Source organism: Apis florea, unplaced genomic scaffold, assembly GCF_048593485.1.
Source record: "Apis florea isolate Af1SG1 unplaced genomic scaffold, ASM4859348v1 contig_3772_pilon, whole genome shotgun sequence".
Taxonomy (NCBI): Eukaryota; Metazoa; Arthropoda; class Insecta; order Hymenoptera; family Apidae; genus Apis; species Apis florea.
Genome location: NW_028256845.1, coordinates 3,821,695 through 3,837,074, shown reverse-complemented (window position 1 = coordinate 3,837,074; position 15,380 = coordinate 3,821,695). Strand labels below are relative to the sequence as shown.

The window sequence follows — 15,380 nt, the reverse complement described above, 5'->3', positions numbered from 1 at the left end:
GAACAGGTTAGAGGGATTCTTCGATAGAATAGTAGTTTCTTAATAGGATCGGAGGAATAATTTCATTTAATAAACCTTTCGACCTCGAGACTTTGCCGATACGTTTGGTTTAAGCAGCGACGAGGGATTTTATATACTCTCTCTTCTCTGAAAAATGTGACGAGGGGGAATGGATCACGAGGAGGAATGATTACACCACCGTATTTAATAATAATAGTAACAATAACGACTTTATTGCCACATACATAAATAGATGGACATGGCCGATGTACAGCGTGTGCAAGCTGGATCACGCAACCGGATCCTTTTACAGTGAACTACACTTGCGCCTCCCATTTTAAAACGCGCTCCAAAATAAAACGTTCCTCTAATCGCGCGACGTCTCTCTCTCTCTCTCTCTCTCTCTCTTATAAATCATAGATCCAGAATCGGGCGAAAAACACACGCACGCACGCACACGGATCTTCTATCGCGCATCCTATTATGAACTATTGCATAATGTTAATCGCGGCGGGACACATCCTCTTCCACGCAAAAGCACCATCCTTCTCCCTTTCTCTCTCACTCCATTTCTATTTCTCCCTCTCATCCACCGGGCTGAAAAAAGGAACTGCAAATCGTTGCCTATCGACTGGCCACGCGAACGTTTGCGCAAAGAAACCAGCAGGAGAGACTTGGCGGGGGAGGGAAACGACTCGACAGGGGCAGAGACAGGAACGAGATGACGAGATTCGATTACCAGCCGCTCATCACCTATCTGATAATCAGTTTCGTATTTTAATATACAAGGTATTATACATTCGATCGGTTCGAATTCGAATCGGCTTCTCTTTATTATAACCTTGCCTCCTCGCGAGGCGTGCAACGCTTCGTCCATCCGTAGCGGGATGACTAAGAACAGCGGAACGACAACGTTCTAAAACGCAAGCGTCCACGCGCCAAATTTCTAAAATTTCGCAAAACCACCAGCGCGAAGAAGCGGGAAGATCTCGAGCTGGACATCTGCCGTCGATCCTCTGCAAATTTCGATTCCACGAGTCGCCAAGTGCATCCTCTATCGTCCATTTTTCGAGGCGTGGTAGTAATAGTGGTAGTAGCAATAGTGGCAGTAGTGGATCTCGTGGTTCTAGGTATTAGCAAATCGATTTGTCCGCTTGGCACGTCCCCTCGGATCTGGCGAGGAACAGTTTCCCGTTAGCACAGGCACACAACTGATAAATGGTCGTGTCTCTTTGACTCTGGTGAGGGGAGGACCCTGTTCTCGGGGAATGCTGCTGCTGCTGCTGAGGCTGTTGCTCCTTGGACGAGTGGCCTTGGTTCGTCGGGTTGGCCGTCTTCAACCCTTTCATGAACAGAGTCTTCGCCTCCAACTTGATCGCTCCGTGCACGCTTTCGAGTTTCAGATCCGTTAGACAGGTGGCCGAGATCTCGTTCGCCCAGGACTCGATCGCCACTTGTTGGGGCGCGCTGATCTTCAGGGATCTGGTCGCTGATTCCAGCCTGTGGAAACAATTATTCGCGCACGTGAGATGAATTTTTATGGAAAACGAGCTTCCATCGAGTCGGTATCAAACGAAAGTTCGATTAATAAATCGTGTTATCGGAGTTAGTAATAATTCTACGAGTTTTATATATATATATATGTATTTTTCGTTAGAATATGTAATTTCGAGAGGATGAAATCAATGCCTTAAAGCATTTTGTTTTTTTTTTAAAATTTCCGATCGTACGAGATAGAACGAAATTTTAATCGACTATGAAATAATTAAGTTTCAATTAATCCATCCCCCGTTATGAAAAATATTTCCATCGCGAAGTTGTGCGGGAAATATGAAAGAAAAAAAGAGAAAAAAACAAAAAATGACGATGAAATTTTGGAAATTGATTTCACGCGCTCAAAGTAATTTTCCATCGAAAAATAAATTGCTCTATATGCATAACCCGTTACACGCTCTCTACGCTACACGCAAAATTTCATCAAAATCACATTTTTCAAAATACCTCTAAGCTTCCTTTTCTAAAAAAGAGGGGAATAAATACTTTTGCGACCGACTGTATCTCATCGATATTGATCTCTTTGAATATTTAAAAAAAAAAAAAAAAAAGAAAACGACGAGAAATGCAATCCACTGGGGATTCAATCCCAGTTAACCAATTTCCTTAAATAAAAAATTCCCTCTCGAATTTCATTCATTTTCCAACTATCCAGAAACGCAAAGGAAGACAAGTTAATAATAACGAAGAAGAAGCGGGCAGAATCTCGCAAGGGATAAATACGATCGAAAATTCGCAATATCGCGCGACGGAATAATACGGCAACTGGTCGACTTGCAACGTCAGGTTTGCAATAATCGATCCTTCTTTTCTAAGAAAGTGGTAAAGCACCGTCCTCTCCCTTCCATCCTCCATTCAAACCCCCTATCATCGTCGTCGACCTATTGCTTGCAGCCTCCACCCCGTTTCGGATCCTCCGGTATTTCATATCTGGCATAAATCCAATCCTATGAATATAATTTTCCGCGCGAGCAAAGTTTTATTGTAATCGTAAATCCGTCTGTAAATTGGCCGACACTATCAATAACCAGCGCGCCACGATCCGCCTCGATCCCTCCCTAAACTATCTTAATACGCCATATTCTTGCCAATATAACTGGCAACGAACTGCCGTTTCCCTCCTCGGAAAGAGGAATCGAATGTTTCGAATATGACGATGCAGGCTTGAGGAGTGCTCGTGATTGGTGATGTAAAAATTCGAAGGATCCTCGAAGATTCGTAGGAAACGTCTCTCCGTTGTTAAATCGATCGAAGTTCTCCTTATATATATATATATATATATATACGCGTTTCCTTGTTTAAATTTTAGAATGGAAACGACGAGCATCGTTCGATTCGAGGGAAATAGTTTTTGCGTCCATGACACGAATTTAGTTCTTATTGGATCGACAAGCTTAATCGCGTCGCGAATAAGAACGGTTTACGGGCCTTTTGTCAACCAGCATTCCCATCAATTACACGATTTCACAGCCCGCCTCCCTTTCGTTCGACCGGCGCTATATATTTAACCGTGTTACCGCGAAGTTTAATCCCACGCGAGTGTCGGTCGCAGTCGGTATCCGACTCGATTATTTATAGCCGGCCACGGGGCTACAAGGAAAGTTGATTGGAATATCGAAACGCTATTTATATCGACGCCCTGTATCGGGGATGATTATCGGGGATGGATGGAGAAAGCTGATGGAAAATTCAGCGCTCGGATGGTTGAACTGGGTCGAAGTCACTTTTAGAAACTTCTGAAATAAATGTGGGACGCGCGAAAGGCGGTGACTCATATCCTCGCGTTAAATTATTCCATTATTTAAGTAACATCTTCGAGTAATTTCTTCGACGATGATCGAATTAGACATTTAAAAGAAAAATTGTTTATATTTTCATAGATCTTTGGATAGATAGATCTATATCTTCCTTCGCGTCAAATTGATTTTTCCTTCTTTTTTATAATACTTTAAATAATTGTTAATTTTCGGTATTAGAGAGAATCATTTTATACAAGGAAATTTACTTTCAAAACCAAGAGATGGAAAGCTTGGAAAAGAGGAATCTTTCTCACGATTTTTAAATCTCTGCTCTTGTTATACTCGTGGCGAGATATATCCGATTTTATTTTTTTTTCCCTCCCTTTCTTCTCGCGATTACCTGAGACCACGGCCAGATTCCCCTCTGACCAGAGGCGTTTGAACGCTGCCCTGGAAAACGGCACCCCCGTCGCCGGTCACCCTCAACATCTCCGCCCCGACCACCACCTGCTCCCTGTCCGCCGAGAAGAGAATTCCTCCTCGAGGGTCGGTTATCCGGAAGCCTCTCGACACGCAGTCCACGCGATCCTCGCCTGTAAAGTGGACAAAAGACACTCCATTTTCCGTCTCGAGGAATGAGTAAACGGGCGCCAAGAAGAGGAGGGGAGGAAGAAGAAGGAAAATATCTTTGGGTGGAGGGAAGAAAGTTCGTTAAATCTCGTGGAATTGGAAATCACGTTTTTTTCCCGTCTCTGCAACGAGACGTAATGGAGAGTTTCAAGTTTTGTCGCTACTTATTCGTAACGCGGAACGAATCTTCCGTTTGCTTATTTATTGTACGTGCCTCGAATCGACGCGCTTTAAATCGCCGCGAAGAACGAGGAAATTAATTCCGTGTCGTTGCGCGTGTATACACACGAGTAGCATTTATTTGAATATTTGCGTCGAGGGGGTGAATATATTGTACGCGTAAGAATTCTTTTCTTCTTCTTCTTCTTCTTCTTCTTTTCTTTTCTTTTCTTTTTTCGTTTAAAACAGTTTCAGAAGACGCGTTATTTTGCGCATTTCCTCTTCAAGGGGAAATTGAACGACTTTTGTTTCGAGATTATTTTTCGAAATCGCCGTCGACGTTAATACAGCGGAACCTTCGACGATTGTCGCGTGATTTAGCTTCAAAGCTACAAACCGTGACGTGAGTGAAACGTTCATCTCCATTAACGACGCGTGTATCTCACCCCTATGTTGTATGCCATCGATATCTGTCCTTTTGTTTTCCACCAGGGAAATAATCGGTGACATTAAAAGGAAAAAAAAAAAAAAAATTGGTGGGAAAAAAGTGAGAGATAAAAAGAAATATTCGTTCATCTTGAAAGGGAAGGGATTTCGAGAGAGAATTACTTCGCGATCCTGTAAAGTCTTTCGCAAACCCGTGTAAATTCCGTTTTTTTTTTTCATAGGATTTTTTTTCATCTCTCTACAGAGCTACTGATGCTTTCCAGCTCTTTTTTTTTTTCTCCAGTATTTCGAACCTCGAAAAACCTACAATTTCACCACCCAAACTTTTCTACACCTTTTAGATTAAATACCAACCGTGAACTACAAACATTTCGCGATTCGAATTAACTTCGACCATAATTTTAAACTCGTCCTCCCCTCCCTAGATTCGATTGAAGAGCTGTAACAATTGTCGATCGCGCGAAACACGACGAAAGAACGATCTCGAAAATCGAATATGTCGTTATGTATCGAGAATTCGTTCCAATATTATCCTCCATTCATTATTTTTTAACCGCAAAAAGAAAAAAAGAAAAAAATCGATCCATTTTGATCGATATCACATCACATGTTCGCAATTCTTACCAACTGTGAATCGGGCGAGCAATCGGCCATCGTGCGACCTGGCCGACGCCGTGAAGTTGTTCCACGACTCGAGAACCAGATTCTTTCCCCGTCTGGATCTGAGGCTGGAGGCCACCAGGGCATCCAGGACGGCGGCCTGACCTCTGAGCTCGATCCCTCCGGGCACCACCTTCAGGGAGCCGATTCCCTCCTGAAAGGAGAGGAAATGACTGTCAGGAAATAAACGAGAGCCTCTCTGTGTCGGCTCCCTTTCTGGGTCGGGATAGATGGATCGTCGAAGGAATAAGGAGAAGCCGTAGGCCTATCCCGCGTTAAAATTTCTTCGATTTTAACTGCTCTTCCGTTTCCTCTCTCTCTCTCTCTCTCTCTTCTCCTCTTTTTTCTTTCTCCCCCTCATTTCTCTTATCTTTTATTTTCCCAACGAATGAACGAATAAGAGATACATTTTGATATACTTCCGCGCCATGATTCAACAGCACGAAAATTAAATACCACCGACCGACCGACATTATTGCCGTTTCAGACGGTTGAATAATAAATGCGGTGATGAGGCACACGCCAGGGCCTCGCGCCACAAATCCCCCTCCTCCCCACTTTGCCATTGTGATCGCGGGGGTTCGTTTGAAATATTTCCCGCATAATATTGGAACAGTGGCGCGGGCAGAATTTTATTTCGACGGTGTTACAGTACCGCTGGTGCTCGAGCTCGGGGAGGAAGGAAACGCGTGTCGTATGACGAGCCGAAGGAATGCGTTATGAACCGAACATATTGCGCGCGCATACTCGAGACCAGGCATACCTGCCCTAAACAAACTTGTCAGCCGGGGTTTAAAAACTTGGCGCTTAGTTTTTTTTCTTTGCCAGCCAAGGAATTTCGTCAAATATCTTTTTCACCTCCTTTATTCCTCGTCTATTTAGACTTGCTTCTCTCTGCGCCTCGAGCGCGCCTTTCTCGACACTCTTTTCAATTCGAATTCGTAGAAGCCGTGCCTGGTTCCACAGATTCCATACGGCGAGTTATAAATAAATTTTGAATCTCAAACGGATATACAGTATCCCCTTTAAAAGTGGCTAAAAATTTCTTTTCCAGCGAATTTTCATAGGGGGAGAATACGTGATGACATTGCGATTGTTAGATGACAGAGACGCGTTCTCCTCTTGTGATCGTTATTAATTTAATTTTTCCTCTAACTTTTCGCGCCTCGACTGCTTAACATTTCTTTCGAATCGTGAAAGTGTGCAGTACAGATTCCAAACCTATTTCAATCTCAACAGATATACAGTGAATGCACTATCCCCTACTAAAAACGGCTCAAATTCCTCTGCAACGAATTTAATCGTGAGAAGACGAATTTTTCATTTATTTAAACTTACTTTTCGCGCCTCGACTGCGTATTTCTTAATACTCTTTCGAATCATAGAAGCGCGCACTACAGATTTCGAAACTATACATTTTGAATCGGATATATACAGTGAATGCACTATCTTCTCTATTATTAAAAACGGCTCAAATTCCCCTGCAACGAATTTTCACGCGAGGAGAATACGCGACGCCACTGCAATTGTTAGATAAGATATGTCACCATCAGGTCATTTCTAGCAGGTCGTCCGACACCCGCGATCAACTGGTCATTCACCTTCTATCGTCGTTAATTTAATCGCGAAGAAGGACGAATTTTCGATCCGTGGATATAGTTTCCAACATTTGGTCCCATAAACACCGAATATTCTTTCACGTTCGCGTCCCCTTTCGCTTGATTTTCCACCCCTGCGAAAATTCAATTTCGCGTTACATTAATTGCACGCCGACGTGCGTCTCCACCGCTCTTTGTCCCTCGTATTTTTTTTCCTTCTTTTTTTTTTCCAAACCGTTTCCTGGGGGGGGGGCCTGTCTATCGTGATCGACGATTCGTTTTCGACGTCGATCGAAAGTGGAACGCTCGACGAACTCTCGCGGTAATTGCGTTTCGAGCGTTCCCAGCGACTTCGAGCGGCTTATCGTCTCCTGGATATAGAGAGATAGATAGACGGACAGAGATAGATAGAGATCGCTCGAACTTGAGCGACGAAAAATGCATTCTTTGCTCCTCGCCTCGTGCACACCCCCTTCGTGCACGTGTTGTGTACAAAGTCGTCTCTCTCTCTCTCTACATTGGTTTCCGATGATTAGCCACTCGATTGGAAGCAATCGCCGCCACGCGCTCCGCAGTTTCCATTTATTATAGCGACCGATCACTACGAAATGTGGCCACCGGTTGGATAAACGCCAGTAAACTCGGTCCCTCCTTCCCTCGTCTGACCGAGCAATCGCGGATTTTCTGGCCTCGAAACGTGTTCCAGAGCTCGATTATCAGGTGGTCTCCTCGTTCTCGATGTTCGCGAATCGGGAGGAGAAAAGAGGGTGGTTTTTTTCCCAATCGCGGTTGGACGCGAGAATCGGCGGTAATTTTTGGAAGAGAATTTTTCGACCGTTCGAAAAATGTTTCGGGGTAAAAAAAAGGGGCGGATATTAAAATCCGGAGTGATTTCCTCGGAAAAATACGGGACGAGCGCATAACGCCGGTTTTAAGGTTAATTTCGGGCCGATCGTTACTTTCTACGAGCCCTCCTCTCAGGTAATTCTCAGAACACGCTTCCTCAAAAAAAATTTCACCCACCAAGGGGGAACTCGGTGTTAATTCTCGCAGCTAATTTCCAGCGGTCGGATACCGTTGAAAGTTTCCCCTCCCCTCTTTCACCTTTAAGAATAATTAATTCTTCGCTCTTAAAAAAAAAAAAAAGAAAAGAAAAGAAAAGAAAAGAAAAAAAGAAACGATCTTCGTGGCGATGCTCCTCCTCTCTCTTCTCATTTTTCCATATCCGAATTAAAAAAAAAAAAAAGGAAGAAAAGAGGAGAAGAGGAATAAAAAAAAGGATCGAATAAACACGTCGCTCGATACAAGGACGAAGGCCAGCACGGGCCTTCGTAGAAATTAGCAATTTCAATCTCGTCTACTCGGGACGAGACTGAAATTAACTCTTAACAGCGTGACAAATTAAAAGGACGGTGGCCGTTAGGAGGGCAAAAAGGTTGAACGTTTCCTCGGTGGGGTGGATTCTAAGCCCGATTCTTGTTTAAATTCCCGCAGCTGTGGAGCGGATGCGCATAGCTGCGGCCGCGGTCCCCTCTCTGCCATCGCGGCCGCCGCTCGATTAGCCAAATCGTTCGGAAAACGATACGATCTCCTCGCTCTGTACTTAACCGTAACCGTAAACCCCAATGGCGTCGAGAGGGCCGTAGCCGTGACTTCGTTTCGTGAATCGTCGTAACCCTCGAAAAAGGGGAGGAGAATCGATGGTCGAAAAGGGTACAAAACCGGTCTGTTAAACCTTTTTCGCCGAATTTTTCCAGAATAGAATTTTTTCTTTTTCGAGAATAATTCACATGGATGAAATCCACGTGTTTAGTTTTCGATCGAGAAGAAGAAACGAGAGAGAGAGATTTATTTGCTCGATTCGAGTCGAGTGCATGAATTTTTCGCGATAGACGAGCTCGTCGATAGACGAAGGTGTCGAGATAATACGAATACGAATTCGATCTCGAAGGAAAGTTCCTGCCCTCCGGTGGTAAAACGGATATCCGGGTCGCGATCCAAAGAGTGTCTCCCGACGTGTACGCTATCTTTGAAAGCGTGCACTTCGAATCTCGTTTCCGCTCGCGTTTCCCAGCCCAGAGTCGTTTAAATTCGATTTTTCCGAGTACATACTTTATCCAGGACAACCGTGGATGGATCCTCGTACTCGCACTCGCGAAAAACGGCCAGTTTTCCAATCGCGTTTTGACCTGGTGAAAAACAGATTAATCCACCAATGGCTTTCTAATCTAATAACGAGGGAGATCGGTTTAAAACAAACGCCAGATAACTCGCAATTCCAACGTCTTCTCCTCGAAAGTGTAAAATGCCTGTTCGAACGTGCTCATATTCCAATTTCGAAGCGTTTTCTTCGAAGCTTCATCCATTTATTATCGTCTCAAATATCTGTCACAAAAAATTCCACCAGTTTGAAACTATAATCCAAATCGTACTTTGTTTCGTAACGCGAAGAAAATTTACCGACATAAAATCACGGATATTCCCTCGTGCAATTTACATATGAAACTCGTATGAAATTCGACGTAAAGTAAAGTCGACTTCCAACCAATTAATCGGGCCAGATAACAGCAATATCTCGGCCCACGCGATGCGAGCAGCCGGCTCGTGGCACGAACACATCGTCGCCCGCTCGAAACCCGTCCAATAATCACAGTTATGAAAATTAATCTATCGACACGCGATCATGCCCACTTCGCAACTTTCCTCCATTGTGCGCTGTTGCAGGGGGATGAAATTAGCTCGATTCGATTTCGGGATGGAATCAAATCAGGATTCTACCGTTCCCCGAATATTATCCGCGTTTCCAGTTATTACAATCCCCCTGCACCCCCTTTTTTGTAATTCGAGGGATCATACGCCGTTGAAACGTCCCTACGTTTATTCCCCGATAAAGATACTAATAGTAATAATAATAATACTGTTCGCCAGCATTTGTCGAGATTTATAAAGGGATTGTTATACGGGAGAAATTTCTCTCCTATACTTTTCCTTTGTTAAGGCTCGCGCCTTGCCTCTCTCAAGCCTAAACAAAGGATTATCTGAAGAGGAGATTGATTGTGTGTTTCTTTTAGTTAGAGAGTTTAGTCGTATAGCTTTCGACATAGGCTTCACAGTCTGGCTGGATCGATCCCAGAGACGACATATTGACATGGTTGATTAACATCATTCTAGTTCGAGGAAATCCATAATACGCTGATTATCTTCTTCCGATTCGAGGAATTTTAATCTAACTTGAGTGTGTCGCGATATTATTGTGCCCCAAATTGTGATTCTCTCGATTGAACTAAAAAATTTCTAATTAAAAAGAAAGTCTCATTGTGAACAGTATACGACAGCTTGTTCGTAATTAGTCATCGTGATCTTGTAACCGCATTAATACATAATTCATCGTGAAGAAAATACACCAATAGTGGCAAGCACCAGCTTCTTCACGCACACCCCAATCGAAATAGGATTGGACGCGTACATCCATGCACTTGACTATCCACTGCAATAGTGCTATGGGCTCGAACGAAATACGAGAATACCCGAATTTCAACCAGTGTTCCAGATTGAACGAGTATCGTTCGACCTAATATATTTTCAACCCTGGTCGCTCGAGATTCTTAGGAGGTGCGAGTGCTCACGGGGGGGGGGGGCGTAATGAAATCCAAATAACACCCCTTGCACGCGTATATCATCGTAACGACGCTGCTCGGACCGCCGCGGCTGCTCACCCTCCATAAATTAATACAAAGCGCGTTATTTACAGCCTTTCGAACACCCCCGCTCACACGGCCCCACCAATTTAGCCCCGCTGTCCATTTTATTCTCATCGATCAATTTGCAGCTGGGATTTTTTTTAATCGATATTAACGTTTCACCGCTGTTCCATCCTTTCTCTCTCTCTCTCTCTCTGTTTCCTCTTCAGAAATTCTCCTCGTGCACCGTAGAGGGGAATACGTACGTTGTTGAGATTTTTTTTTTTTTTTTTTGGAGGAAAGTTTATTTCATCGCATTGATTTCAAATTTCACGAATTAAAATTATGATAGTAATTTCTGTCTCGAGTGATATACTCGCGGGAGGAAGTTAAGCGTCTCGGTAATGTTCGATAATGTTGGGTAAAGTTTTATAATCGTGACTTGTAAATTCAAATTTATATTTTTTGTCGGAGGAGGAGGAGGAGGAGAGTTAGTACATTTCCATTATAACGGGTAATGGGTATACGGTTCTTTTTTTTTTTTTTTTTTTTCAAACGAATTTCTGATTAAAATATCGATCGAATATCGAGCCCTCCGTGGTAATTATTTTCAATTTACCGATAAGCTTCTATCTTCTCTCCGCTCGTATTTTTCTACTATTTTAGAACGCGTATTTTACGCGCGCGTGCAGTCGTTACAATACTTTCACAATATTCTTTCGCTCTTTTATTTTTCCGTTAAAGAATTTCTCTTCTCTTTCCTTTTCCAGAATGAAAATACCACACGCGTGTATATCCCAGCTCGGCTGTCGTAAATTCGTAAACAATAGTGCAAGCAAAACTTGTGCATTTATACATTGCAACGTTCGTTACGAATTCCTAATTTCACTAAAATTTCAATGCATGCCCTTTAACTTTATTATTGCAGAAAACGTTTCTTTGTACTTTGTTCTTTCTCGTCGTATATTATATTTTATGTTATATTTTATGTTTAATTTATCTTAAAACTCGATTGAAAGCGCGTTAGGAAATTAGGAAAACTTTGAATTTCCCTATAATTTCGAAGATAACCATTTCCTCCTCGTCAACGATCGTTGAAAATCTTTGAAACGTATTTTCATTCCAAACTCGAGACGAGGATGCGATTCCTCTGGAAGAAAAACGTAAAAATTCTCTAAGAAGAAAGTATTGCGCATTTCCGAAAAAGAAAAAAAAAAGAAAAATAAATTGTAGATCGTGGAATACATTCATCAATCTCTACGCTATGGAAACTTGAAAGCCCTTTTATCTTGGCCAACCAATTGGGATCCATCGAAATGAAATAGAAGGAGCTTCAACGCATCTCTCTATCTTCAAAGCGAAATACACGAAGTATTTTCGCATATATTAGTGGGAAAATTCGAGCTCTTTTTCAAATTTTCTATTCCACAAAGAAATCACTACCAAAATTTCAAGCATCCCCCAAAATTAATTCTTCTCTCTCCAACAAAATTCCACGCGTTTCCTCGACGAGGATTCAATTGTCGCGATTCCTTCTTTCTTCTCGAACAAACCGTGAAACGAAACGATTCCTAAATTTCACGATATCGATGCGAAACGTCGAGGTGGAGGTTAAACGCCTTCCTCCAACACACACACACACCACTTTCTCTCTCTCTTCCTCTCGTACGTAAACCGCACCGGTAATTATACGTATGCATGCAGCCGGTACGTGTGCACCACACGTTAATACACCTCACGTAATTATCCCGAGCTGGACACGAATCGTCTAACTTTTGCAGCGAATAATCCGGCCCCTCTGTCGGCACCCTCCACGCCCCTCGTCCACGGCTCGACCCATCCCATCCTGGCAGTTACATCGCCGCGGCGACATTGCAATTTCGTGTTATTCTACGGCGCAAGGATTAAATCGCGGGGTGTGCAGTGATGGCGGTATCCGGTGGCCCAGGATTTACCAACGTCCGGTATGATTTCGTAGTTGAAAACGCGGCAATACGGTTCGCCGACGGCGTTGATACATCGCCGGCCGGGATTAGTTCGTTTCATTTCGTTTTCGTCCCGTTTCCCGGCGAAAAGAGGGAAGGAAGGAAGGTATGAAGGCGGATCCCAGGCATTTCGGATCCGAGGGGTTGAAATTGCGCCGAGTGTCCGAAGTGGTGTCTCAAGTGGCGATGGAATTGTAAGAATTCGAGGAATGGAAGGGGTCTTATTTCTTTTTTTCTACTGATCGCGAGTATTTATTTGTTTATTTTTTATTTTTATCCTATTTTGGAATCGGACGAATTAAGAATTAAAACTCGAGAGAGAAGAGGGGAGAAAAGAAATTCGAGGGGATGGGATTGGATTTGTAGGGAGAAAAAGTTTCGTTTGATGATTTTTTCTTTTTTTTTTTTCTATTTCTGTCTTCTCTCTCTCTCTCTCTCTCTCTCTCTCTCTCTCTCTCTTTCTTTTTTTCAAACGATTGCCGAAAAATGAACGCGGTGGTGTTATCGATTGTAGGATATACGTTGCAAACAAAGGTAACGTTTGATCAGAGGGATTTTTTTTTATCCGTATTTATTTAAGCTTTCCTGTTTACTTTGACACGGATACCTGGAAAGTTAGTCGCGCCAACCCTTTTTCCACGGATTCGAAGAGCCGAGGATGATTTCGACGAGAATCTCTTTCCTATCGCTGTGCCCGCTGTTTTTCCCTCGTTCTTTCGCCACGGTGAAATCGAGCGATAAAGTGAGACAGCCCCTACCTACCCGCGTCTTCTTGTCCCTCTTCCTCTTCAAGAACAGTTTAACTATTCTCCCTTTACAATGCCGTGAATCCATCACGAGCTGCCTCCAATTATATAACCCATTCATTTCTCCGATGATTATGCGCCATTATATCTCGCTCGTTAAGCGAGAAGCTTTGCAAACAAGATAATCGATAAGAAGACGATTTTAAAGTAAGAAAGAAAGGGGGAAGAGAAAAGAGCATCCCGATTCAAAGAATAAAACGAGAATTTTTTTTTTTTTTTTCTCTCACTCGTCGCAATATTCGAATCGAATTCTCCGCCAGTTGGAATGGATCTGGACGCGCCACAATAATTTCATCATTAATGACGCGTAACGAATTGTTAATCCGTTGATAAACTAATTTCCACGTCCTCGTTCAACGCTTTCGACGCTTTCCCCTTTTGTGTTCGATACACACACACGCACACACACACACACACACTATATATAAGGGAGAATAAGTCGAACAATAAAAGACGAAAGATAGCCCGAAGAGACGTGCACTGTAATGAGCGGTCCTTGCAGATCATTTTCTTAGGATAACGAGGCGGGTTGGTAACCGATACCGAGTATATACCGTGCCTCCACCGTTTTTCATCCTTGTTATATTCGTATACCCGGCGTACACACGTATAAATCGTACGGATAAATATATTGTACATATATGTGTGTATATACATTTATATATATATATATATATATATATATAACATATACGCATATATGCATTACAGTGTACATTTTTTTACACTAATGGGAACAATTCTTTATATAATTTACAAAGGAGATGGTAGGAGACGACGGGGGCACCCTAAGGGCATCATTAATGGCGCTGGGTACAATCTCGGCATTCCTCCTTTACAGTATTACTCCCTGGCCTCCTCCAGGTGTCTCGTCCCCTCTCCTTCGTTCCCTGCCTCTTTCGGTTTCCGTCACCGGCCTTGCCACTTTCTTCTTCCTCGATATAATCATTTATTGTATTCTTCGCTCTCTAATTAATCTCTGCCTCGAAGGGAACTGCTCTCTCTCTCTCTCTCTCTCTATATATATATATATATCTCCAACGTTTCGAAAGACACAGAGAAGATACCTTTCGACCTGGTTCCCCCCCTCTCTATCATACCTTGCCGAACTTTTTCTTTTTTTATTTTCCTTCTCTTCCCTCCCTCCCTCTCTCTCTCTCTCTCTCTTTGCTTTTGTTCCTCGCGTTGTTTGGCACGGTGGATTAAAAACGGTGGAGGGAGAAGTAAACAAAAAAAAAAAGGATATAACGAGAAATATAAAAAAATAAGAGTGAGAGGGAGAGAGGAGGCACGATAGGCTTTGAATGGCAAACGAGGCGACGCGGATACCGGGAAAAGCGTGGAAAAGCTGGTGAATATAACGTGGCACGCATCGGCCACGATGTTTTCGAAACTTTGTCTCACGGAGACCGTGTTGTTTATAATTTTTAATAACCCGACTTCTCGCTCGTCCTCGCTCCCTTTGATCGCGCGCCACGGTATAATTACTTTATTTCGGACCCGCGCCGATAAATTTCTCCGCTTGATGCACGTTTTATGACGCCGCGTCGACGCTCTTTCTCGATGCGCGTCACGGTCACATGCTAATAGGTTCGCTGTAGGGAGAGAGAGAGAGAGAGAGAGAGAAATATTGTATTTTTCTTTTCTCCTCCCTCTTCGAATCGAATATTCCGGGATACACGTTCGATAACGGGAAATACAAATTGTTTTTTCACGCGCCTTGAAAACTTATATCACGTTTCTCATCAACGTTGGATTCATTGGAACGGTTTTAGAAATTTTATGTAATTTTCTTCTTGATAAGTTATCGTCCTCCGATCGAAATACTGATTTTTGCATCTTGGAGGTTCAGATTTTAAATACTGGTGTTTAGAAAGAAGAGATGGTAAATTGAAGACGTGTAAAAATAATAAATATTAAACTAATTCTATCGGAACAACAAGGGTTGCTGTTTGATTATCATTATGAAAATGTTTTTTGACAAAATTAACATCGAGATAAAAGTGTAATTAATTTAAATATATTATTTTCATAACATTCGAACAGCATGCTCTAATGTTAAAATTTAATTAAAATTTCGTTTCGTTTCATTTAATCCGCAACTTTGATCCTCCACTAGCCT

The 15,380-nt window shown here is 42.7% G+C and overlaps 1 protein-coding gene across 3 annotated transcripts in view; it reads right to left on the bottom strand.

The window, feature by feature from the left end:
• Nucleotides 1-203: 203 nt before the first annotated feature.
• The window catches only part of Scgdelta (sarcoglycan delta), a 214,531-nt gene continuing 199,354 nt past the window's right edge, over nt 204-15,380 (bottom strand). For all 3 annotated transcript variants that reach the window (XM_086915151.1, XM_086915149.1, XM_086915150.1), the window contains 3 exons: nt 5,154-5,343; nt 3,694-3,886; nt 204-1,500 (listed from right to left, as the gene is read on the bottom strand). In XM_086915151.1, coding sequence (XP_086771277.1) covers nt 1,134-1,500; nt 3,694-3,886; nt 5,154-5,343 — 750 coding nt within the window. In that variant the 3' untranslated portion in view covers nt 204-1,133. The remainder of the gene's footprint in view (nt 1,501-3,693; nt 3,887-5,153; nt 5,344-15,380) is intronic.